The sequence below is a fragment of the Bombina bombina genome, chromosome 8, assembly GCF_027579735.1.
Source record: "Bombina bombina isolate aBomBom1 chromosome 8, aBomBom1.pri, whole genome shotgun sequence".
In the NCBI taxonomy this organism is placed as follows: Eukaryota; Metazoa; Chordata; class Amphibia; order Anura; family Bombinatoridae; genus Bombina; species Bombina bombina.
Genome location: NC_069506.1, coordinates 106,743,734 through 106,769,603, shown reverse-complemented (window position 1 = coordinate 106,769,603; position 25,870 = coordinate 106,743,734). Strand labels below are relative to the sequence as shown.

General features: G+C 41.9%; 1 protein-coding gene across 1 annotated transcript in view; it reads right to left on the bottom strand.

Moving 5' to 3' along the window:
- Positions 1-3,707: 3,707 nt before the first annotated feature.
- LOC128638509 (zinc finger protein 37A) overlaps positions 3,708-25,870 on the bottom strand; it is a 155,577-nt gene continuing 133,414 nt past the window's right edge. Inside the window, exon 8 of the mRNA XM_053690507.1 lies at positions 3,708-4,751. Within this exon, the coding sequence (XP_053546482.1) occupies positions 3,907-4,751 (845 nt within the window). The 3' untranslated portion in view covers positions 3,708-3,906. The remainder of the gene's footprint in view (positions 4,752-25,870) is intronic.

The window sequence follows — 25,870 nt, the reverse complement described above, 5'->3', positions numbered from 1 at the left end:
ATGAGTATTTTGACCACATCATCCTCTTTATGCATGTTGTCTTACTCCAAGCTGTATAGGCTCGAAAGCCTACTACCAATTAAGCATATTAGGTGATGTGCATCTCTGTAATGAGAAGGGGTGTGGTCTAATGACATCAACACCCTATATCAGGTGTGCATAATTATTAGGCAACTTCCTTTCCTTTGGCAAAATGGGTCAAAAGAAGGACTTGACAGGCTCAGAAAAGTCAAAAATAGTGAGATATCTTGCAGAGGGATGCAGCACTCTTAAAATTGCAAAGCTTCTGAAGCGTGATCATCGAACAATCAAGCGTTTCATTCAAAATAGTCAACAGGGTCGCAAGAAGCATGTGGAAAAACCAAGGCACAAAATAACTGCCCATGAACTGAGAAAAGTCAAGCGTGCAGGTGCCAAGATGCCACTTGCCACCAGTGTGGCCATATTTCAGAGCTGCAACATCACTGGAGTGCCCAAAAGCACAAGGTGTGCAATACTCAGAGACATGGCCAAGGTATGAAAGGCTGAAAGACGACCACCACTAAACAAGACACACAAGCTGAAACGTCAAGACTGGGCCAAGAAATATCTCAAGACTGATTTTTCTAAGGTTTTATGGACTGATGAAATGAGAGTGAGTCTTGATGGGCCAGATGGATGGGCCCGTGGCTGGATTGGTAAAGGGCAGAGAGCTCCAATCAGACTCAGATGCCAGCAAGGTGGAGGTGGAGTACTGGTTTGGGCTGGTATCATCAAAGATGAGCTTGTGGGGCCTTTTCGGGTTGAGGATGGAGTCAAGCTCAACTCCCAGTCCTACTGCCAGTTTCTGGAAGACACCTTCTTCAAGCAGTGGTACAGGAAGAAGTCTTCATCCTTCAAGAAAAACATGATTTTCATGCAGGACAATGCTCCATCACACGCGTCCAAGTACTCCACAGCGTGGCTTGCAAGAAAGGGTATAAAAGAAGAAAATCTAATGACATGGCCTTCTTGTTCACCTGATCTGAACCCCATTGAAAACCTGTGGTCCATCATCAAATGTGAGATTTACAAGGAGGGAAAACAGTACACCTCTCTGAACAGTGTCTGGGAGGCTGTGGTTGCTGCTGCACGCAATGTTGATGGTGAACAGATCAAAACACTGACAGAATCCATGGATGGCAGGCTTTTGAGTGTCCTTGCAAAGAAAGGTGGCTATATTGGCCACTGATTTGTTTTTGTTTTGTTTTTGAATGTCAGAAATGTATATTTGTGAATGTTGAGATGTTATATTGGTTTCACTGGTAAAAATAAATAATTGAAATTGGTATATATTTGTTTTTTGTTAAGTTGCCTAATAATTATGCACAGTAATAGTCACCTGCACACACAGATATCCCCCTAAAATAGCTATAACTAAAAACAAACTAAAAACTACTTCCAAAACTATTCAGCTTTGATATTAATGAGTTTTTTGGGTTCATTGAGAACATGGTTGCTGTTCAATAATAAAATTAATCCTCAAAAATACAACTTGCCTAATAATTCTGCACTCCCTGTATCCCTTGAAATTCTAAGAACATTATGTAGAATTAAAATGAATTAATGTGTGTTCTAGGGAAAGGATCTAAAAATGAATTGTTTGATTGATACTATTTTACATTGTTTTAACTACTAAAAATACAATTTAAATAAAAGCTGCTACAAAAATATCTATATTCATACAGAGTGGTTGGAGTGTTTTAAGTTTATAAATCCACTTGGTTTCAAGTCTCCTTAGCTCGAGTAGCCTATTTGGTTTTGAAGGGGGTACCCAATCTATAACTTGTATTTTGAGTGAACTAGGGTTACTACCGTGGCACTCAGAAAAATGGTACACTGTGTTTGAGCAATTTTTCTTTTATATTATAGATGTGTTCGTTAGTTCTTCTTCTTATTTTACGTTTCGTGCGGCCTACATATAAATTTTGAAGATTATTATTTGTTAAATATAGAAATGCAATTTATCACATATGTTTTATTAATTGTTATAGTATAGAAATGTAAGTATATTTATTGTTTTTATCTTGTTGTAACACTATTGACATAACTGCATAAATGAGGCAACCACGATGTTTTAGCCTTTGAGTATTGCTATTTTAGAAACATACGGGCATCAACATTTGCCTGAATCTATCTAAGGAGCAATCTTACAGGAGCTCTGGCTCACACCTCTGAGCCCTGATTGGACAGATTTCGCTTGATGTTTTGAGCGACATGATAGGAGCTCCTATACACACCTCTGAGCTCTAATTGGATGATTTGGACTAAAAAAGGAAGAGCGCTCATTCCAACACATTCACTTTTAAATCCCTCTTGAAGAAGCCCGGCCGCTGACCGGGGGAAACGCATCAGGGTATTGAACTGACAATCTAGGCTGGAAAAAGGGTCCTGGTATCCTGCACTCACTACAGCCACAGGACTTGCTGACAAGGTATCCGGATTCACCTGCCAGTCATATCCAGTGCAGCAGTGCTCGGCAATTACAACAAGCCGGCTGTGGGAAGCAACAAGAACTGTACCACCCATGATCCTCCTAATTGCAGTACACTTATTTTAATCTTGTAAGTGCATATATATTTGTGTATTATACTGTGTCATTAAACGCTTTCACTTGAGTCCTGCCTTTTGCGCCATTTCTTCTCTTTCCATACATACTTGTTCCTGCATACGAAGCCCTGGTTTGGGAATACCAGGCTGGATTTAAGGCAGCAAGGCTTGGGCACAGTGACTTCCCTGGAACTTAAGGGATTTTAGAAACCAATTATTTGTAACAATTCTGGAAAACACTGATAAACATCCCTGAGCACAGGAAGCCTTATTGGACTTATTTTCCTCCAGTAAAGGTACTGTTCCTTTCTATCATTGGATCAAACTGCAGTATTGCAACTGTTATATCAACAAAAAGGACATACTTGCAAATATATATATATATTTAATTCAACATTTTTTCTAGGTATAGCGCATTTTATCATTATTGTTATCTCCATATTGAGTTCTTCTTTCCATCTCTCTATATATTTTGGGGCGTAACCCAGTGTAGTGACCTGCAGTAATGAGTATTTCAGCGTAAGAGTTTTCCTAGTAGGTTTTTTGGATATACAGAGATGCTCAAAGGAGGTTAAAGGTCTCAGAAAGTTCTTTCTATCCCTATGTTTGTGAATGTATGAATGACATTGACGGAGTAGAAACCAATTATTAAAAATAGAAAAACCCTTCTCATCTAGCTGTATAGCCGTGTATAACTCGTTTTCATTACTAAAATGATGTATCATCACTGCTCTTTGATTCTGTATTGTTTTATTGTCCCTAAGACATAGCCCTGGGAGAAAATTCTCGTTTTCAGTTAGTGGTGAAAACCTGGAAGATACATGAGGAAATTCTACCAATATTTTCCCCCAAATGTTAAAGGTTTCCCATATAATATTGTTTTGTGTGATGGATTGCGGCAATGTGTTTTGTCTTTGCCAACATATTGAGCCTTAATGCATTTTTTCAGATATATCATGTTCTAAAGACACCCACACTTTATGCTGACAATAAACAAACCAATCCACTATCCTTTACGTGAAAATCGCTTGTTGGTATTTAACCAAATTAGGTACTCCTAGCCCACCTTTTTTTAATAGGTATACACATTAATTTCTTCATATTTGGATTTTTTTTTTGACAACTATCCAAATAATGAATTTTGCACAAACCTATATTTTAATGATGAGTAAACAGAGTTAAGTTACAATTACTAGCTATCATAAACAAAAAAGCAAACATTTCTTTAAGATAATGTTAAATCTTCCAGGAGAGCACATTTCTAAATACAGGTTACATATTCTGATATCCTAATCCAGATATGATCTTACAGTTCTTATTTTTCCGACAAAAACAAATTTATGCACTATGCTCAGTATGAGTTTTATTGTGTTTATGCAAACTTGACCTTTGGGTAAAACCTTTCCCACAATACTGACAAAAATATAGATTATTCCCGGTATGAGTTCTATGGTGCTTTATCAGGCTTGACTTTTGACTGAAGCTTTTCCCACAATCCTGACAAACAAATGGCTTCTCTCCGGTATGGGTCCTGTAGTGTTTTTCAAGATCTGACCTTTCAAAGAAGCCTTTCCCACATTCTTGGCAAACATATGGCTTATCCCCAGTATGAGTTTTCAGGTGCTTCATCAAGCTCGACCTTTGAGAGAAGCTTTTGTCACAATTCTGACAAACATATGGTTTTTCTCCTGTGTGTGTCCGATCATGTCTATCAAGGTCAGACCTTTGTGTGAAGCCTTTGCCACATTTTAGACAAACATAGGGCTTTGCACCTGTATGAGACTTGTAGTGTTTAGCAAGATTAGATTTGTCTGAGAACCTTTTCCCGCATTTACGACACATATATGGTTTTTCACCAGTATGAGTTCTGACATGTACAACCAGACGCGACTTTTGAGGGAAACATTTCCCACAGCTGTGACATATATAAGAATTCCCCTTCATATGTGTCTTATGATGTTTAACTAATTGTGCCTGAGAGAAGAAGCTTTTACCACATTTCTGACATGTATGCGACGTCTCTCCTATGTAAGTTGTCTGGTATTCAACCATATTTAATGGTGTTTGACTTTTGTAGTTTTCTATTGGAACCCTATGAAACAGGCTTGTATCACCTTCAAACATCTCAAATGAACAGGCTGCTATATGAGGTTCTTCAATTATATCTTCCACAATAGATTCATCTGTTGAGAAAAGATTATGGTGGAGATAAAGGATAAAAGAGCTATATTAACGTTATAGGTAACAGTTAAAAAACTAAACAAAAACAATAATAATGAACAATAACTAGTCAGGCAAGCTAAAATGGTACCGATAGGCAGGTTGCTTAGGTCACAGTAAAGGCTATTTAAGAGCACAGATTTATGAACATGATGCAAGACATAATCAAAATATATTTTTAAAAACTGTATGTTTAATTGTTATTATAGCACCCCCCGAAATTTTTTTTTTATAAAGTTTCTATGTTGAATAAACCAAGCTATTATGTGGGTGCTGTTCTCATCGGCCAATGAGCAATAGAGTCCCAGGACCCAGATGCATACATTTAGGCACTTCTTGTTAATTACATCTTAAATTTTGTAAGGCACCTATGTTCCTGTAACAAGAGCCCCCTTTCTAATCGTCCTGGCCGCTAGTCAGCTTCAGTTAAAAAACTTTGCAGGTTACAGAAATACTTAGAGAACTAATCAGAAGTGGAAGAGGATATTCAAAGAAAGGATTACTGCAGATTCAGCCAGGAAAAGCACCCCAAGGAAAACGCCAAAGGAGTAGTTATAGGTAGCCAAGGTCAAGTTCCACATCAGGGTATTATATACAAAAGCAGCAGACATTAAAAATTGTCAAAAACATGCAGAAGGTCTGATCAAATCAGGTAAAAAATACAAAATCAGGAGGCAGTAAGCAAGGTTAGTAAACAGGCAAAAAAAATGTAAAAATATGGAGGTCAGGCAAAAATAAGGGCAATCTAAAAAAAGTGATACAAAATAAATAAAAAATAAAGGCAGGTCAGAACACCAACGAATAGCAAACAGTATCAGCACACCCAGAGTACAAGGCTCTATAAGCAAGTAAGGCGCGCAGGAAGGGATTGGTTTTAAATAGGCTGCAGGAAAGTGATAATGACCTGCAGCTGCAGATATGTGGAACTACAGAAAAACAAAAGGTAATCAAATTAATAAGCTTGTAGCACAAAATCCAAAATGGCACAATTGCAGTGCAACAACACAGAAAGCTGGAGACCCAAGTTCAACTCCAGGGCAAAACAACACCATGGAAACCTGGTTGGACCACATGGGGCCTCATGGCATGACAGTATCCCCCCTCAAGGGCCCCTCCCAGGTTCAGATGGGTATAAACTATGAAAGGCACGCACCAATTGGGGTGCATTTATTATTATTGGTTATTTGTAGAGCGCCAACAGATTCCGCATAGCTCATAATCATCATGTTCCAGTAACAAAGAACGTTCAGTGAACAAATAGCCACCTCAATCCACCAGATACTGGAGCCCCCACCTAGAATCGAGAATCTGCTCAATCTTGTATTCGGGTTGCTTCTCAATTAAAGCAGGAGATGGTCTGCGTGGTAATCGTGAATACTGGTTGACTATAGCTTGTTTTAAAAGAGGAATTAAATGCTGGATGGACTTGAACTAAAGAAGGTAAAAGCCCAACTAAAAGTAATAGGGGTATCTTGACTGATAATAGAAAAAGGTCCATAAAAAAGAGGTCCCAATTTAGAGGAGGGTTGACGTAACCTTAAGTGATGAATAGACAACTAGACCTTGTCACCAATTTGCAAAAGAGGTGACTTCCTGAGTCTCAAGTCTGCAAAGTTCTTAGAGGACTTGACAGCTTCCGACAAGAGGCTTCTCACCTGTCGCCAATGTTTCACTAAGCTTTTAACTCTCATATCTGCTGATTGTACAGTACATTGATTTAAAGATACGGGAAAGGTTTGTGGTTGATACCCTCAAGCAGCCATAGCAGGAGACATCTTTAACGAGGCGTGCCATTATGTGGTATGGGCTAGTTCAGCTAAAGAAAATAACTCTCCAGGCTTTGATTTACTTTCTCTGTCTGATAATTAGATTGAGGATAGTAGGCAGTTGATAATTAAATATTCATTTTGAGATGCTTGCATATCTTTCTCCAGGATTTTGAAACAAATTATACAACCTGATCACAGACAATGCTGTTAGGCAGACCATGAAGATGAACAAAGTGGTGTAGGAAGAGGGTAGCAAGTAATTTGGCAAAAGATAAACTATGTAGTGCTATAAAGTAAACTATCTTTGAAAAGTGATCTACGATCACCAACATGACTGTTACTAGAGGAATCAGGCAAGTTAGAAAATCCATAGCAATGTCTACTCATGGCGTTGTGGAATGGGTAAAAGCTGGAAAAGTCCGGATGAGAGCTTGTGTTTGGTCTTATTCCTAATGGTGGGCCACCATACATGACATAACAGTTTCCACAAAGTCCTCTTTAGGTCCGGATGACCAGAAAGTTAACTATCATAAGCCCAAAATAAGAGTTTCTTGTGAAATAAAGAGGGAGCATACTGTACTCCTTTGGAATTTTACTGGCAAAATGAGTGGGGAAAACCCTGTTTAACTTTTGCAAAAATGAGGCATTCAAGTGAGTGATGATATGCTGAGAGGGAATGACAGACAGCTCCAAAGGTTGACTGTTTTGGAACAGGTTATCGAGAAAAGGCATCGACTGACATTTTTGGAACCTAGTACATATTTCATCAAAAAATTGAAGCTTGAAAAAATAATGCCCCTGCTTTGCAGAGGATTAAGCCTATGGACTGACTTAATGTACAATAGATTCTTGTAGTCAGTCAAATTGGTCTTTGGCTCCTTCGAAAAGATGTTGCCATTCTGACAGGGCAAGCAAGCTTTATTACTAAAAAGTTCTTTATTGGCTATATTATAGGCCTGTTCTGTGGTAGAGAATTTTTTAGAAAAAATATGCTACAAGATGAATTTGTCAAGTTTGGGCGTCTAAGAAAGAACGGCTTCTACTCTATACTCTGATGCACCCACCTCTAAGATAAACTGTTGCAGGGGGTCTGAATTATGTAAAACAGGTGTTGTAAAGCAATCAGCTACACAGGAGTTGGAGTCTTTTGTAGCTTTAGGTGGGAACGTGGAGAGTGTTTGGACTGGGCAGTTTCAGACACAGAGAGCGGACATGGGGTCAGTGAGCTGAGTCACTGCAATCACTCAGCACGCTCAAATTAGCACATTGAAGTGCTGCCACAATTGTGAGTACCTGTTCATTTGGGTTTTATGGTGAAGATGTTTTGTGGAAGGTCTGCACTAGGAGGCACCCTCTCTTTTCTCTTTTCATTTTTACCAGAATGCATCTTAAGATTCTGAAAGTCTTTGTCAGAGGCATTAGACCACATCTTTAGATGCTCCTTTCTTAGTAAGAGCAGTGAGGGAAGCGGTCATCTATGTATAATCTTTAATAAAGCAACGGTAGTTAGAAATCGCTATGCTTCCTTCAACATAGTGGGATTAGGTAAATTTTGAATAGCAGATAGCTTTGCTGGATCCATCTGAAATCCCTTTAACAAGTGGATGTATCCCAGAAGGTATCTTTGTTTTGTGAAACTCACACTTTTCCATCTTAGCATACAGCCTGTGCTCACAAACTTTGTGTAAACACCTTTAACACTTTTAACATACTTAGTTGAAATTTTGGAATAAATCACAATGTCATCCAAGAATCTATGACAAACTGGTTTAGATAATCAAAAAATATATCATTAACTACATTCTGTAACACTGCTGAGGCATTACATAACCCAACGGGCATCACATAATACCTATAGTGGCCGTATTTGTATTGAATGGGGTATTCCATTCGTCGTCACTTCTTATACGAATGAGAATATATGCTCCGCAAAAATCGAACTTAATAAACATTCTGGCCACCTTGAAAGCATCCAAAAGCTCCAGAATCAAAAAGGTAATGGATAGCTGGTTCTTTACCATAATTTTATTAAAGGGACACTAAACCCACATTTTTTATTTCATGATTCAGATAGAGCGTGCAATTTTAAGCAACTTTCTAATTTACACCTGTTATAAATTTTTCTTTGTTCTCTTGCTATCTTTATTTAAAAAGGAGGAATGTGATGCATAGGAGCTGGCCCATTTTTGCTTGAGAACCTGGGTTATGCTTGCTTATTGGTGGGTAAATGTAATCCTCCAATAAGCAAGCGCTATCCATGGTGCTGAACCTAAAATGGGATGGTTGCTAAGATTTACATTCCTGCCTTTGAAATAAAGATAGAAAGAGAACAAAGAAAAATTGATAATAGGAGTAAATTAGAAAGTTGCTTACAATTTAATGCTCTATCTGAATCATGAAAGAAAACATTTGGGTTCAGTGTCCCTTTAAGCTCTCAATAGTCAATGCAGTAACTCAAACCACCGTCTTTCTTTGATATGAAAAAGCCTGGCCCCACTGGAGATGACCTTGAATAAAGCCACAAGATAAAAGGTCCTGAATATATTGTTCCAAGCCCTCTGATTCAGGTCTTGACAAGGTAAAAGTCCATCCTTTAGGTATGGGTGCCCCTGGGAGCAACTCTACTGGGCAATCATGAGGTCTATGTGGTGGTAGTACTTCGGCCTCTTTCTTAGAAAACACATCTTGGAATGCCTGGCAAGCTTCCAGAAGCTTACTGGTTACAGATATAGCTTTAATGGTGGATGTTCTATACTGGATGGTGTATTGAACACAATGACTATGACAATTCTGTTTCCCACAATGTGAGTTCCCCAGAAGCCCAATGGAAAGTCGTTGTGCTTTTGTAACCATAGAACCCCAGAATGACATCCATGTTGGAGGAAGAGGCAATATCAAACTGGAGATATTCAGAGTGTATTGCACCAATGGTACACTGTATAGGGATAGTTTCCCACAAGATGAATCCACTGCCCAATGGTTGTCCTAAAATAGTGGACACTCAAATTGGGTTCTCTTTCCTCTTTAAAGGAATATGATGCCCAGATGCAAAGGATTCATATAAAAAGATTCAAGTGGCCCCCGAATCAACAAGGGCAGGAGTGTTGATAGAGGAAGTCTCTGCTTGAAGTAAAAAAGCAAATACATTTACTGAAGAGATTTCACAATTTCACTTAGCTCTGTTCCTCTAGCCAGAACTAAGTTCTCTTGTTTCCCGTCCGGGTAGGGCAATTACGTAATAGGTGACCCTTGAATCCAACATTATAGACAAAGGCATAATCTGCGACGGCTGAGTCTTACTGCCTCAGACACTTTAGCTTAGCTCACTTCCATAGGCTCTTCCTGACCAGAAGATGGTGTCTCCAAAGGAGGAATGAAGCATGGAGCCAATATGACTTGTGATTTAGGCAAAGAAGCTTTACGACTTTTCTCTTTTTTGCTGCCTCTCCTGATATCTAGTATCTAGGCAAATGCAGAGATCTATCAAGGCTTCCAGAGATTCAGGTTCATCCTTAAGAGGAAATACATAAGCGAAGTGCTCAACTGGGGATGGATGAAGCTTAATAGCCCAACCTATGGTATGGTACCCACACAGCATGAATCTTCTTTCTGCCCAATTTGTACTTTACACAGAAGAGAACTTTCCTGTAGTATATAAGAGTAACCCCCATACAAAAGGACAGTCCAGCCTTGAAATACCAGGCAATTATCACCTGAACAAAGGATTTGTACAGCAAACCCCAGGCGTACATCTCAACCTATATTAGCCTTGTCAGTGCCGGTGCAGCTATATCCCTCTAGGCACAATGAGCAAGGGATCCACATCTTATTGCCCCCTTAACCTTATGGAGACTAAAATACATAAGAGAAATGCTCAACTAAGGAGAGATGGTGCTTAATAGCTCACCCTATGGGATGGTATCCACTCAGTGTGCATCTTCTTTCTACCCAATCTGTGCTTTTCACATGAGAGAACTGTTCTAATCTGAACAAAGGATTTGTACAGCTAACACCAGATGTACTTTTCGGCATATATACCTCCTCTCTGCAGGTGCAGCTATAACCCTCTAAGCACAGTGAGCAAGGGGTCCACATCTGGTTGCCCCCTTTATCCTTAGGGAGACTAAGATATAATGTATATTAGAAGTGCTCAATTGGGGATGGATAGTGTTTAATAGCCCACCCTTTGGGATGGTACCCACCAAGGGTGCATCTTCTTTCTGCCCAATCTGTGCTTTTCAAGAAGCTGCTTTTAACGTTCCCAATTTCCATTCAGTCTCTGCCGCCAAAGCCCAAAATTCCACTGTAAATTAAGCAACAATGTGAATACCTTGGTGTAAATCCAGCAATGAGGCTTCAACTTCTGGGGATCGCCCTGGTACATCTAAAATACAGACTTGAAAGCTGCCATAAATCTCTCAGCATCCTGTAACAGTTCATCTTCTTTTCCAGAAAGGGAGAGACCAAGGCTAGGGCTTTTCCTTTAAGAAGGGATATGACAAAGATGATTCTAGATTGGTGCATGGAAAAGGTCTCAGGGTTTGTTTGAAAGAGCAATTTACGTTACTTGAGGAATCCTCTGCATTCTGCTGGTTTACCATCAAACTTTTCCATAAGGGACATTTAAGGAAGTGGATGAGGATACCTAGGGGAAAACTGGTTTTTGATTCAAGTCTTGACACTGCCATTGGGGCTGGATTTGCAGAGGATGTTAAAAGCCTCTGTACTAGGCCATGCAGGAGAGACGTGATGGCGTTTAGTTTTACATTCATGTTCTGTAGCTGGGCTGTATCTTCACCCAATAATTGTCCCTGGTGGGCCCATAATTTTGTGGCCCTTTTTTACTGTCAGACACTCAAGTCCCTGTAACAAGCACCCCCCTTCCTAACTGTCCTGGCCTCTAGTTGAAATCAGGTGAAGGCTATTACAGAAATACTTAGAGCACTAGTCAGAAAAGGACCAGGAGAGGATATCCAGCAAAGGGTTACTGTAGATTCAGCCAGGAAAATCACCTCAAGGAAAATACCAAAAGGAGTAATTGTAGGTAGCCAAGGTCAGAATAGAAAGCAAACAGTATCAACACACCCAGTGTACAAGGGTCTATAAATGGGCATGGTCTGCAGGAAGGGATTGGCTTTACCTAGGCTGCAGAAGAGTGATAATCACCTGCAGTTGTAGATAGGAGGAGCTACAGAAAAAGAAAATACCAGGTAACCAAAATAACAAGCTCGTAGCACGAAATCAAGCTGAAGACAATGGTTTAACTCCAGGGAGAGACATCTGCCATTACCTCTAAAAGCAGCAAACATCATAAAACAATTTTAAAGATTGAATAAAGGCTGTTTTTATGGGATCTTTGGCTGGATTTTGCACTTATTTTGGGACTTTATTTACACCAGTTTACCACTCTGTAGGATTTAATCGGGATCAATCGACATTGCGGTCAAATGACCAGCATGTCACAGGGCAGGACCGAAGATTGGGAGCAGTATTGCAAGCACAGACAAGCTGGAAAGATGCCAGACAGAACGGATTTAAGTATACAAAGCCAGAAACCTCTTATAAAACTGCACAGATACAAGGTGAGCGTTTTCCTAGCACTTTAAATAGAGAATGTCTTACTGAGAGGAACACTATATAGCATAAACTGCTGTCTGCTGAGATATATATGTATATATATATATATATATATATATATATATATATATATATATATATATATATATATATATACTTTGCAATAGATTTAAAGCACTCACTAGACTTCAGCCATCTGTGATAAATTCTTTTATTATAAGTGTCTTATAATAAAAGAATTTATCACAGATGGCTGAAGTCCAGTGAGTGCTTTAACTCTATTGCAAAGTGTGTCATTTTATGCTTACCTGATAAATGTATATCTTTCTTGACTCGGTGACTCCACGAATCATCTCTCATTACTATTGGGAATATCACTCCTGGCCAGCAGGAGGAGGCAAAGAGCACCACAACAAAGCTGTTAAGTATCAACCTCCCTTCCCTCAAACCCTAGCCATTCGAATGAAGGAAAAGGAGAGAAAGGAAGTAACACACGGTGCAGAGGTGCCTGAGGTTTACAAAACAAAAAGACTGTCTGAAGAAACAGGGCGGGCCGTGGACTCACCGTGTCAAGAAATAAATACATTTATCAGGTAAGCATAAATTTTGTTTTCTTTCTAATGACACGGTGAGTCCACGGATCATCTCTAATTACTATTGGGAATCAATACCCAAGCTAGAGGACAGAGATGATAAGGGAGGGAGAAGTCAGGAAACCTAAATGGAAGGCACCACTGCTTGAAGAACCTTTCTCCCAAAAGAAGCCTCAGCCAAAGCAAAAGTATCAAATTTATATTACGTTGAAAAAGTGTGTAGAGAGGACCAAGTTGCAGCCTTGCAAAACTGTTCTATAGAAGCTTCATTTTTGAATGCCCAGGAAGAGGAAACAGCCCTCGTGGAATGAGCCGTGATTCTCTCAGGGGGCTGCTGTTCAGCAGTTTCATAGGCCAAACGTATTATACTTTTCAGCCACAGAGAAAGAGATGTAGCCGTAGCCTCCTGACCCTTGTGTTTCGCAGAGAAAACGACAAACAAGGGAGAGGACTGCCGGAAATCCTTAGTCGCCTGCAAATAGTTCTTCAATGCACATACCACATCTAGGTTGTGCAGTAAACGCTCTTTAAGAGAAGAAGGATTAGGACACAAAGAAGGAATAACGATTTCCTGGCTAATATTCCAATCCGAAACCACTTTAGTAAGGAAACCTAACTTAGTACGCAGAACTACCTTATCCGAATGAAAAACAAGGTAAGGAGATTCCCACTGCAACACCAAGAGTTCATAAACTCTTCGAGCAGAAGAAATAGCAACATGAAACAAAACTTTCCAAGATAATATTTTAATATCTAAGGAATGCATAGGCTCAAACTGAGCCTGCTGAAGAACTTTAAGAACAAGGTTAAGACTCCAGGGAGGAGTAACAGATTTGAACACAGGTCTGATACTGACCAAAGCCTGACAGAAGGATTGCACATCTGGCACGTCCGCCAGACGCTTATGCAACAATATAGATAAGGCAGAAATCTGACCCTTCAAGGTACTAGCAGATAATCCCTTCTCCAGACCCTCCTGGAGAAAAGACAAAATCCTCTGGAATTCACGCCAATACAGGTATTTACGCCATATCTTATAGTAAATCTTTCTGGTAACAGGCTTACGAGCCTGAATCATGGTCTCAATGACCGACTCAGAAAAACCACGCTTAGATAAAATTAAGTGTTCAATTTCCAAGCAGTCAGCTTCAGAGAAACGAGATTTGGGTGCAGGAAGGGCCCTTGAAATAGAAGGTCCTTCCTCAGTGGAAGTCTCCAAGGTGGGAGAGATGACATCTCCACTAGGTCTGCATACCAGATCCTGCGAGGCCACGCCGGTGCAATAAGGATCACTGACGCCCTCTCCTGTTTGATTTGAGTAATGACCCAAGGAAGGAGAGCGAACGGAGGAAACAGGTATGCTAGACTGAAATTCCAAGGAACCGCCAGAGCATCTATCAGAACAGCCTGAGGTTCCCTTGTCCTCGACCCGTACCTCTGGAGCTTGGCATTCTGTCGAGATGCCATGAGATCCAGCTCCGGCTGTCCCCATTTGAGAATAAAGTTGTAAAACACCTCCGGATGGAGTTCCCACTCCCACGGGTGAAAGGTCTGTCTGCTCAGAAAATCCGCTTCCCAATTGTCCACTCCTGGAATGTGGATCGCAGACAGACAGCAGTTGTGGGTCACCCCCTACTGAATAATTTTGGCTACCTCTGTCATGGCCAAGGAACTCCAAGTTCCTCCCTGATGGTTGATGTAAGCCACTGAAGTTATGTTGTCCGACTGGAACCTGATAAACCGGGCTGAAGCTAACTGAGGCCAGGCCAGAAGAGCATTGAAGATTGCCCTCAGCTCTAGGGTGTTTATGGGGAGACCTGACTCCTCCCGAGTCCATAGGCCCTGAGCCTTTAACGAGCCCCAGACTGCTCCCCATCCCAGCAGGCTGGCATCCATGGTCACAATCACCCAGGTAGATCTGCGGAAGCAGGTTCTCTGGGAGAGATGCTCCTGAGACAACCTCCATGGAAGAGAATCTCTTGTTGCCTGATCCATCTCTAATCTTGGAGACAGATCTGCATAATCCCAGTTCCATTGACTGAGCATGCATAACTGCAGAGGTCTGAGATGGAACCGAGCAAATGGTATGATGTCCATGGCAGACACCATCAGACCAATTACCTCCATACATATATTGGGCCAATGACGGCCGAAGAGAGGACTGAAGGGCAAGACAAGAGTTGAAGATCTTTGGTTTTCTGACCTCTGTCAGAAAAATTTTCATTGATAATCTATCTACCACCCTTGTAGCTGGAATTAAGGAACTTTTTCCCAAATTCACCTTCCATCCATGAGAGTGCAAAAAAGATAACACCATCTCTGTGTGGGAGCTTGCTTGATGAAAAGATGGTGCCTGAACGAAAATGTCATCCAGATAAGGCACCACTGCAATGCCCCGCAAGCGGAGTACCACCAACAGCGCTCCCAGAACCTTTGAGAAAATCCTGGGAGCTATGGCAAGGCAGAATGGAAGAGCCAAAAATTGAAAGTGTTTGTCTAGAAACGCGAACCTCGGAAACTTGTGATGGTTCCTGTGGATAGGAATATGCAGGTACGCATCTTTTAAATCTACTGTTGTCATGAATTGACCCTCTTGAACCAAGGGAAGAATGGAACGAATCGTTTCCATCTTGAAGGACAGTACTCTGAGGAACTTGTTTAGACTCTTGAGGTCTAAAATTGGTCTGAAAGTTTCCTCTTTTTTGGGAGCCCTGAACAGATTGGAGTAGAATCCCATACCCTGTTCCTGCATTGGAACAGGAACTATCACTCCCAGGTCGGAAAGATCCCGGACACAATGTAAGAATGCCTCTCTTTTTATCTGGTCTACAGATAATCTTGAGAGAAGGAGCCTGCCCCTTGGAGGAAAAGTCTTGAACTCTAGTTTGTATCCCTGGGACACGATGTCCACTGCCCAGGTATCCGGAACATCCCGAACCCAGGCTTGAGCAAAGAAAGAATGTCTGCCCCCAACATGATCCGCTCCCGGATCGGGGGCAGAACCTTCATGCTAACTTTGAGTCATTAACGGGCTTCTTAGATTGCTTCCCCTTGTTCCAAGACTGATTGGACTTCCAGGAAGACTTGGACTGTTCCTGTTTGGAAGAGGGAGGGGAAGGCTTACTTTTAAAGTTTCTAAAGGAACGAAAATTACTGACATCTTTTCTGTTTATTCCTCTTATCCTGAGGGAGGAAATGTCCCTTTCCTCCCATAATATCTGAAATGATCTCGGCCAAGCCTGGCCCAAACAAGGTCTTACCCTTGTAAGGAATCGGCAAAAGTTTAGACTTAGATGACACATCCGCAGACCAGGATTTCAACCATAAAGCTCTATGAGTCAAAACAGTAAAGCCAGAAATCTTTGCTCCCAATTTTTTTTTAAAATAAATTTTTTTATTGAGACTAATATTAAGACAATAAAACATCACCATCATACAAAATAAGACATATTCATATAAAGGTAAAGACGCATTACAATTTATAATGCAGAAGTTTATAAAAGGTTGAAGAAATTGTGGGTCCTGTTTTGTCAGTAATCTTAATGTATGAAATGGTGTTGAGAATAGGGTCTTATTTACGGGGGAACATCGAAGAAGAAGGTGTATCTGATAGTTATATCTATTGCAGTTAAAGTATGAGTGGATGTGTCTTGGGACCGAAGACATAAAGAGGAGAAAAAAAAAAAAAAAAAAAAAAGGAAAGTTTAGGGGAGTGTTTAAGGATGGAGTGGAACAGTGGGGTGGAGTCCCAGTTTGGGAATTTTGAGAGTCAAGGAGACCAGATCTCATGGAAGGAATCAATGATATCTAAGACTTTATAAAAGTACTGTTCCATTTGTCCTATGTAGTGCACTATGGGAATTACCTGTGCGAGGAGTGAGGGTCTCTCCTGCTTCCAAGTTCTGGCTATAACTAATTCTGTGGCCATAAAAATGTAGATTGTAAGAGCTTTATTGGGACGATTAAGATTGGGCATCTGCATATGTAAAAGGGATACCTCTGGGGTAAATGGTGGGGTTATTCTAAGTGAGTGTAGGAGCGCATATATTTCCCTCCAGAGTGGCTGAATGACCGGGCAGGACCACCAAATGTGTAGTGTTGTACCACAAGCTTTGCAATGCCTCCAGCATTCGGGGGATTGTGTGGGGAAGATCTTATGTAGTACCATTGGTACCAGGTGCCACCTAACTAGAACCTTTGCTCCCAATTTAATGACTTGTAGGGAAGCATCTGTGATAAAGGAATTGGCCAAATTAAGAGCCTTGATCCTGTCCTGGATCTCTTCAAGAGGAGTCTCCGTCTGAATAGATTCAGATAACGCATCAAACCAGTAAGCTGCCGCGCTGGTGACAGCAATAGCAATACAAAATACACAGTAGCAATACACACCACAGGTTGCCATTGTAAACCCTGGTGTACATACATCTTTCTAAGTAACCCTTCCAACTTCTTATCCATAGGATCCTTAAAAGAACAGCTATCCTCTATGGGAATAGTGGTTCTCTTAGCCAAGGTGGAAATTGCCCCTTCTATCTTGGGGACTGTTTGCCAAGACTCCTTTATAGAATCAGCTATTGGAAACATCTTCTTAAAAATTGGGGATGGAGAAAAAGGGATACCAGGTCTCTCCCATTCCTGTGCAATAATCTCTGTAGCCCGGTTTGGTACCGGAAAAACCTCCACTGCGGAAGGAACGTCAAAGTATTTGTTTAACTTACTGGACTTCTTAGGGTTGACTACGACAGTCGTGTCGGAGTCGTCCAGGGTGGCCAAAACCTCTTTAAGTATCAACCGGAAGTGTTCTAGCTTAAACCTGGAGGATACAATTTCAGCATCAGAAGAAGGAATTACACTGAGTCTGAGACTTCACCCACAGATGCTACCGAAGTATCCTGATCAGACTTCTGAGAGGAAACATTCTGAATAGCCATGACTGTATCAGAAACCTTACTCACTGATTCTTTACATTTCGTCTTGCGCTTTCCCTGCAACTTGGGAAAGGCAGACAGCGCATCAGTTACCACAGAGGATATGTGGGTAGCAATGTCTTGCAAGGTAACCCCAACCGGAGTGTGAGAGGAAACGCAGGGCACTGCATGTGTAGACGATAATGTTTGGGACGCTTGAGGAGAAAGCTGCGGCATATCTTGAACAGGAGACCCCTGAACAGCATCCACCTTAGCTAATGAAGGCTCAGATTCAAAAAGTCTATCCCTGTAATGGTAATGTTCTTTCAATACATGAGGAACAAAAAAGGATTGGAGGTTCCACATTAGACTCAAAACACAAGCTACATGTAACGTTTTGCAGGGCCTCTTGATCCATCTTTATCCAATATTCAAACAAAATAAACCCAACTGCTCTTATTTAGTTTTGAAAAATAATAACACAAAAAACTTTACTGTCACTTTAAATTTAAAAGTAAAACAATTTTCCTTTGATCTTTAACTACCGCCAAGCAGTAGTTCACTATAAACCTCAGACAGCCTCCTGACCTCAGCACTCTTTGCTGAGGTGCCTACCTGTCCTCCTGGGAACCGGATTAAAGGGACAGTCTACACTAGAATTGTTATTGTTTTAAAAGATAGATAATCCCTTGTTTACCCATTCCCTAGTTTTGCATAACCAACACAGTTATATTTATATATTTTTTACCTCTGATTATCTTGTATCTAAGCCTCTGCAGACTGCCCCTTTATTTGTTCTTTTGACAGACTTGCAGTTTAGCCAATCAGTGATGGCTCCCAGGTAACTTCACGTGCACGAGCACAGTGTTATCTATATGAAAAACATGAACTAACACCCTCTAGTGGTGAAAAACATGTTAAAATGCATTATTAAGAGGCGGCCTTCAAGGTCTAAGAAATTAGCATATGAACCTCCTAAGTTAAGCTTTCAACTAACAATACCAAGAGAACAAAGAAAAATTGGTGATAAAAGTAAATTGGAAAATTGTTTAAAATTACATGCCCTATCTGAATCATGAAAGTTTTTTTTGGACTAGACTGTCCCTTTAAGCTTTGACTACGATCCGGACTCAATATATAGCTGTTCAAAACGGCTATGAAACAAACGCTCTAATTTAAGCAGTAACGCAGCAAAACACCCACTCCGAACTGGAACTAACAGGAAGTGTTCCGGAAAGGCGTGGAACACTAAATTGCCGCCTCAGAAAACCCGCCCTACCTATTCGTGGGCGTTACTAAATAGAAAAATGACCGGCCGCCATTACTATCAATGAAAACTGATGCCTATCTCACATAAGTAAAACACACTACCGCTGCACCACCGGAATCAAACCAGGAACAAAAATAAATAAATCTCCTTGATGAAAAGATGGTGCCTGAATGAGAATGTCATCCAGATAAGGCACCACTGCAATGCCCCGCAACGGGAGTACCACCAACAGCGCTCCAAGAACCTTTGAGAAAATCCTGGGAGCTTTGGCAAAGGCCGAATGGAAGAGCCACAAATTGAAAGTGTTTGTCTAGAAACGCGAACCTCCGAAACTTGTGATGGTCCCTGTGGATGGGAATATGCAGGTACGCATCCTTTAAATCTACGGTTGTCATGAATTGACCCTCTTGAACCAAGAGAAGAATAGAACGAATTGTTTCCATCTTGAAGGACAGTACTCTGAGGAACTTGTTAAGACTCTTGAGGTCTAAAATTGGTCTGAAAGTTTCCTCTTTTTTGGGAGCCCCGAACAGATTGGAGTAAAATCCCAGACCCTGTCCTCCTGGGAACCGGATTAAGCTTTGACTACGATCCGGAGTCAATATATAGCTGTTCAAAACGACTATGAAACAAACGCTCTAATTTAAGCAGGAACGCAGCCTCTCCAAAAGATTTAACGTCCCCAGTGCCTGCATACACTGCCTACTTAAATCCTATTAACCCCAAATAGGATTACTAGTACTTAACGTCCCAAAAACAGACTTAACTGTTAAAGTGCTATATTCTCCATATCAAGAAAAAACTAGGCACTTACCTGAAGTACAATCTGCCTGGCAGCAGGGCAGCTCACTTGGTATGAGGGGGCATCTCCCTTACATTGACCTGTAGAAAAAATAGGAAAGACTGAATAATCCTAATCAGGCTTTCAGGATAGGGCAGCAACAACTATTTGGGAGGTGCAGTAAGGATTATGCCCCACAAGTTCCCAAACCACCACTGCTCTACTGAAGAGACAGACATGGGCTACAACTAAACCCCAGGGAAGATCAGAACAAACCTGCTCTGCTTTAAAATAATAAAATCTTGATTGAAGAATCTTCTTTCAGACACCTAAACTTTACCACCTCCTTGCTTTAATGTAGGCAAAGAGAATGACTGGGGTTTGAGAGAAGGGAGTTGATACTTAAAGGGACACTGAACCCAAATTTTTTCTTTCGCGATTCAAATAGAGCATGAAAGCAACTTTCTAATTTACTCCTATTATCAAATTTTCTTTATTCTGTTGGTATCTTTATTTGAAATGCAAGAATGTAAGTTTAGATGCGGCCCATTTTGAGTGAACAACCTGGGTTGTCCTTGCTGATTGGTGGATAAATTCATCCACCAATCAAAAAGTGCTGTCCAGAGTTCTGAACCAAGAAAAAAGCTTAGATGCCTTCTTTTTCAAATAAAGATAGCAAGAGAATGAAGGAAAATTGATAATAGGAGTAAATTAGAAAGTTGCTTAAAATTACATGCTCTATCTAAATAACGAAAGAAAAAAAATGTGGGTTCAATGTCCCTTTAACAGCTTTGCTGTGGTGCTCTTTGCCTCCTCCTGATGGCCAGGAGTTAATATTCCCAATAGTAATTAGAGATGATCTGTGGACTCACTGTGTCATTAGAAAGAAAACACGTGGGGCACAGGGCATGACAAATTTAAATTGATTTAAATTTTTTCAATTGAAGTTTTTTACGTTTAACGCTATTATTTTAAGAAATATGCCTCTTCACTGCCTACACCTATCACCAGGGATGGTTCTTCAGGCTGCCAAAACACCTCACAAGAATGCAACCCCACTGTGTTTACACAATTGTTCACCTGCCTTACCGATTAACCATGACCAACACTGCCCAGCTTTGCCCATAGTATGCCAAGCTCCCCTATGTATCATTTGTGACTCAATCCAGAATGACCCAAGATCTGCCCAAACCATCCAATATTTTTGTTTTTGCAACTGCCATATAACTAAGTTTTATCCTATAAATAATTTCTCCATTACTTATACTTTTTTTTGTTTAAGGGACAGTGAAGTCAAAATTGAACGGTTCCAGTAGAGTATGTAATTTTAAACAACTTCCCAGTTTACTTCTATTATCTAATTTGCTTTGTTCTCTTTGTATCCTTTGTTGAAAAGTATATCTAGGTAGGCTCAAGATCAGCAATGCACTACCAGAGCTAGCTGCTGATTGGTGGCTGTTGTCATTGGCTCATCTCATATGTTCAGTTAGCTCCCAGCAGTGCATTGGTGCTGCTTCAACAAAGGATGCCAAGAGAACAAAGCTAATTTGATAATAGAGTTCAACTGGTCAAAATCTTTAAAAATTGTACGTTCTATATGAATCATGAAATAAAACATTGGGTTTAATGTACCTTTAATTGTACCAGTTTTCAGAATTTAATCAACACCACTGTTCTCCTACCTTTAAACATTTTTACTAAAGCTTTTATACCAGTCTAATGCAGCAACCTACTGCACTAGTGCCATGTGTAGCACTCAGTATGAAGTGTTGAGACTTTTTTTTTTCTTCATGACACAGTATGCACAGAAGGCGCCATGAAGAAGCCAACAGCCTAGCCAGGGCCGGACTGGGAATAAAAAGCAGCCCTGGAAAAACTGAAGACCAGCCAGGTAAGTTTGTACAATTTTTCTGCCTCCCTCGCTGTTGTGTCACAGACTGCGCAGTGCAAGCAGCAGACAGCGAACGCACCACTCATGTCATTCTCCTCTCCCTGCGGCACAGTGCTTACTTAGAGCAAGTGGAGTGATCGCCTTTTACATGCGAGGGCTGTGCGCTCAAACTAAGCAGCCGGTGGCTCCATGCGTTGCCTCCCTCACAGCTACTGTTGCCCCCAGACCCCAGCTAGGCAGCCCGCCGGGAAATGTCCTTGTATCCCAGTAGGCCAATCTGGCCCTGAGCCTAGTTTATATTAAATTGACAAAGAGACTTAAGGAGCAGCTGTCTGATGTGGAGATGTAGAAGCTTTTGGAATGTAGATGGTGCAGGTCCTGTGTAAATCCCTCTTAGTATGAAGATGTCACTAAAGACAGAGACTTGACTTGATCTGTATATATATATATATATATCTCAACTGATATGAGTGCAGTATACTCACTCTGAAAGATTTCCAGTGTCAGACGATCAGGAGGGAACCCCTCAATGAATGGTATTACGGCCAAGCTAGCAAAACATAAATTATGCTTGCCTGATCATTTAATTTTCTTCCGTGGGAAAGAGTCCACAGCCGCATTCATTACTTGTGGGAAATAAGAACCTGGCCACCAGGAGGAGGCAAAGACACATCAGCCAAAGGCTTAAATACTCTTCCCACTTCCCCTATCCCCCAGTCATTCTGCCGAGGAACAAGGATTAGTGGAAGAAATATCAAGGTGAAAGGATGCCAGAAGAGTATACACGAAAAACACCTAAAAAAAACGGGTGGGGGGCTGTGGACTCTTTCCCATGGAAGAAAATGAAATTATCAGGTAAGCATAATTTATGTTTTTCTTCCTAATGGCAAAGAGTCTACAGCAGCATTTATTACTTGTGGGAAAATTATACCCAAGCCAAAGAGAACACTGAATGCCAAGAAAGGGAGGGTAAGAGGCAGCCCAAACTGAGGACACCAGGACTGAACCACATCCCATAAATAAAAAGGTCCCGCAGGAAGGAAAAACATGAATAAAACATGAATAAAACAGGGCCACAAGAACACAAATGACACTCCCAAGCCCGGGTAAAAACCCCATGCAACACCACTGAGCCAACAGGACTCGAAACGCACTAATGCCCAAAGGCCAGTCCCATACACATGCCCCCATAAGGGAACCCTGACCAACAACTTCCCAAAGGAAGAAGAAAGGGAGAGGGATAACTGAACCAGAACCCTGTCTTCCAAAGGACAGAGTAGACTAGCTCCATAGACTCCAGAAAGCCTCACGAATGCCAGAAAAAAAGGGCATCATCAGTCAAACACAACCAAAATGGAGCCCGAAAGAGAACAAAAAAGTATCTTGAAAACAGAAAGCCGCATAGACGACTAAGTAGCCTGCAACAGTACAGCCACAGATAAAGGGGAAAAAAACTCTTGCCCAGCTCCCCAGCTGTAGGGAACCACAGAGAAATGGAACCAGCAACAACTAAGTTCCTAGACAAAACCCCCTCCATGGAGGGAAAAATCAGAGATCCAAACCCTCCCCATGAGAGTTCAGAGAGAATCCCAACAGGGACCCACTGTATCTAAAAGAATCAGAGACAGCTAAAAAGTCACAAGATGACCAGAACCACAGCATAGGACCCTGAGAGAAAACAGGGACGTCCTCCACAACCGCCGCAACGAGGACCGCCCATACACGGAAAACCAACCTGTCAACGACAGTGAAAGTCCAGGGACAGATTCCCGCCCCCCTATAATGAGAGGGAGGAACATCACCAGCCACCTTGAAAGAGTGTAACCAGAAACACGGGTAGGGTCCCAACAGAACCAGAGAAACCAAACCCAGAAGTCCATTCCCAAGGGCATCTCTATCCCTGAACCAGGGACAAAAGGAACACCCCCCCAGAGAAAAAAGTCTCCCAAGGGAAGACAGAGGACAAGGAAACCTCACCCCCCCCCAGGCACAAGAATCAACACAGGGATCAAAACAAACCCAAAACGAGCCAGCCCCCAACGGAGCAGAGACTACCCGAGGAAACAATCTCGGGGGCCCCACAGCAGATGCTGGTGGGGAAGAGATGAGGACAAAAAGACACAACCAAGGTACTACATAGGATGCTGACGCAAGGCTAAAGCACCGGAACAACAGACCCCCAAAGGAAGTCCAGAACGCAGTCCCGCACAGAAAAACCAAGGCCCCGAGCAGCCATAAGAAGAGGACCAGACACTCCAAAGAGAGAAAAGGAAGAACCCCTTCCAGACGCAACCCGAACACCAGAGGGAAAACCAGGCCAAGCAAAGACAACTATACCAACACCACCCGGAACCCCAGCCTAATCCCAGATCTACGAATAAATATGAAGAAAAGGGCCCGACCAAAATGCCAGTCAAACACTCCTGACCCGAGGATGGAACCCGAACAAAACGGGAAAACTAGCAAAAACCTAAGAAAGGACCGCGAGAACGCAGAACCAATCTCAAGGCAAAATAACCCACGAGCAAAACTCTGCAACAGTCAGAAACTAGGGTCCCGCATCGCCACCCGACCCTAAGAGGGTGGATAAAAATCTGGAAAAATCCAGAGCCGAAACGAACAAGGCAACCCCAATATAACCGGGTTCTAGCTAGAAGAGATCTCCAGCAGCAAAACAGGCGACCACATGGCAACTCACAGGCTAGCCACCCCACAGCACCGCTGCCAGATCACAGAGAATGCAGGAATGAACCCATTAAGTCTCACATATCAAGCGCTCCACTGCTAATCCACGAAGAGGATCCATTAAAAGCGGAACGAAACGAGGTCCAGAGACCCTAGGAGTCTAAACCATCCAAAGGGTAGCAAGAAGACCAAGGCCCAAAAAACGCCCAAGTGGAGAAGGCCCTGCCCCCCTAAAAGGAGAGCCAGAGCAATGCTGCGGAAGCCACCGACCACATCCCGGGAAGATAGCGGCACGCCCAATCTCTCCCGGCATGTAGACCCGAAGGCCAGGATGTAGATGTATAGAGTAGTTTGTGAAAACAAACAATAAAACAAACACACAAGGTCCCGCCGGACCCGCCAGGCGTCACTGACAACCCAACAAAGTGCACACAAATTTCGGACCCACCAAGCCGGGAACAACTTCCAAGGAAGTAACAAAAAAATGTCCATCCCAGAAATTCCAGAGGGAATAAACAAATAAAAAGATATCCTAACCGGATGAATGAAAAGAATGCAGCCCAAAGGCATCCGCCAAAAAAACAACAACTTTGGGACAGGACACGAGCGTCCGACAGGAGACGATCAACATCCCAAATTGTCTAGCTCGAAGCACCAGTCAATGACACAGTACCCGACTGATAAAGGAGAGGATCCCTCAATAGGTCGTAAAGACGACGAAGTAGAATGCGCAGCATGTTTGATCCAATAACAAAAGATGCAACATGGAGGAATATTCACCCCCGGAGGTAAGTCTGGACACCCCGGACAATCGGGCAAGAACAAAATCCCGCAGAAACCTCCAGATCCTGCAGGTGAACCAGCGCCATCAATATATTGAAGCGGAAATGACCCGCCATCTCCAGGGGAAACAAACCTTCCTGTGCGGAGAGAGAACTAACATTAGGGTTACCCACAAATGTAGAGGAAGGGTGTTGTTGGGAATCCGCCGCTTTAGGAACAGAGCCCCCAGAGGCTGATGGCTCAATAGGCCCCTGGTTCCCCGAGCCCGAGGAACCAGGCGCTCTAAGAAAGGCACAAGAGACAGGACTGATAAACCTGCGTCAGTGGGGCCGAAGCACCTTCCTCACAAGAGGAAGAATCGGAATCAGAAACAACGACAGTCTCAGCTTCAGAATCCTCCAGGGTGAAAACCAAAGAGAAAATAAGGAAATATAAAAAAAACGAACGGCACCTGACACCCACAATGGCTGGGGCACTCACCACCTCCTATGACCAGATCCAAACGAAGCAGAAATTCTTTGTTGCCACACGGTCAGGAATGCTGAAGCGCAACCAACCCAGCGTAACGATGCCCGGTGATAAGGTAAAGTAAAAAAAAATGTGCCAGAAAAAGGCGGCAACTAGGCCCCACTAACCTTCAAGCAATTCTTCCGTCTCAGCCCCAGAGCCAATACCCAATACACAAAGGAGGGAGATCACATAAGAAACATGATTAAGGAACCCCACCCTGTTCACAAATCCCCCCTAAGGAAGGAACTATCCAATGATTCCCAGATCCGAACAGAGGAGTCTCACTGAGACCTATATCTGTCTGTTACATAACATT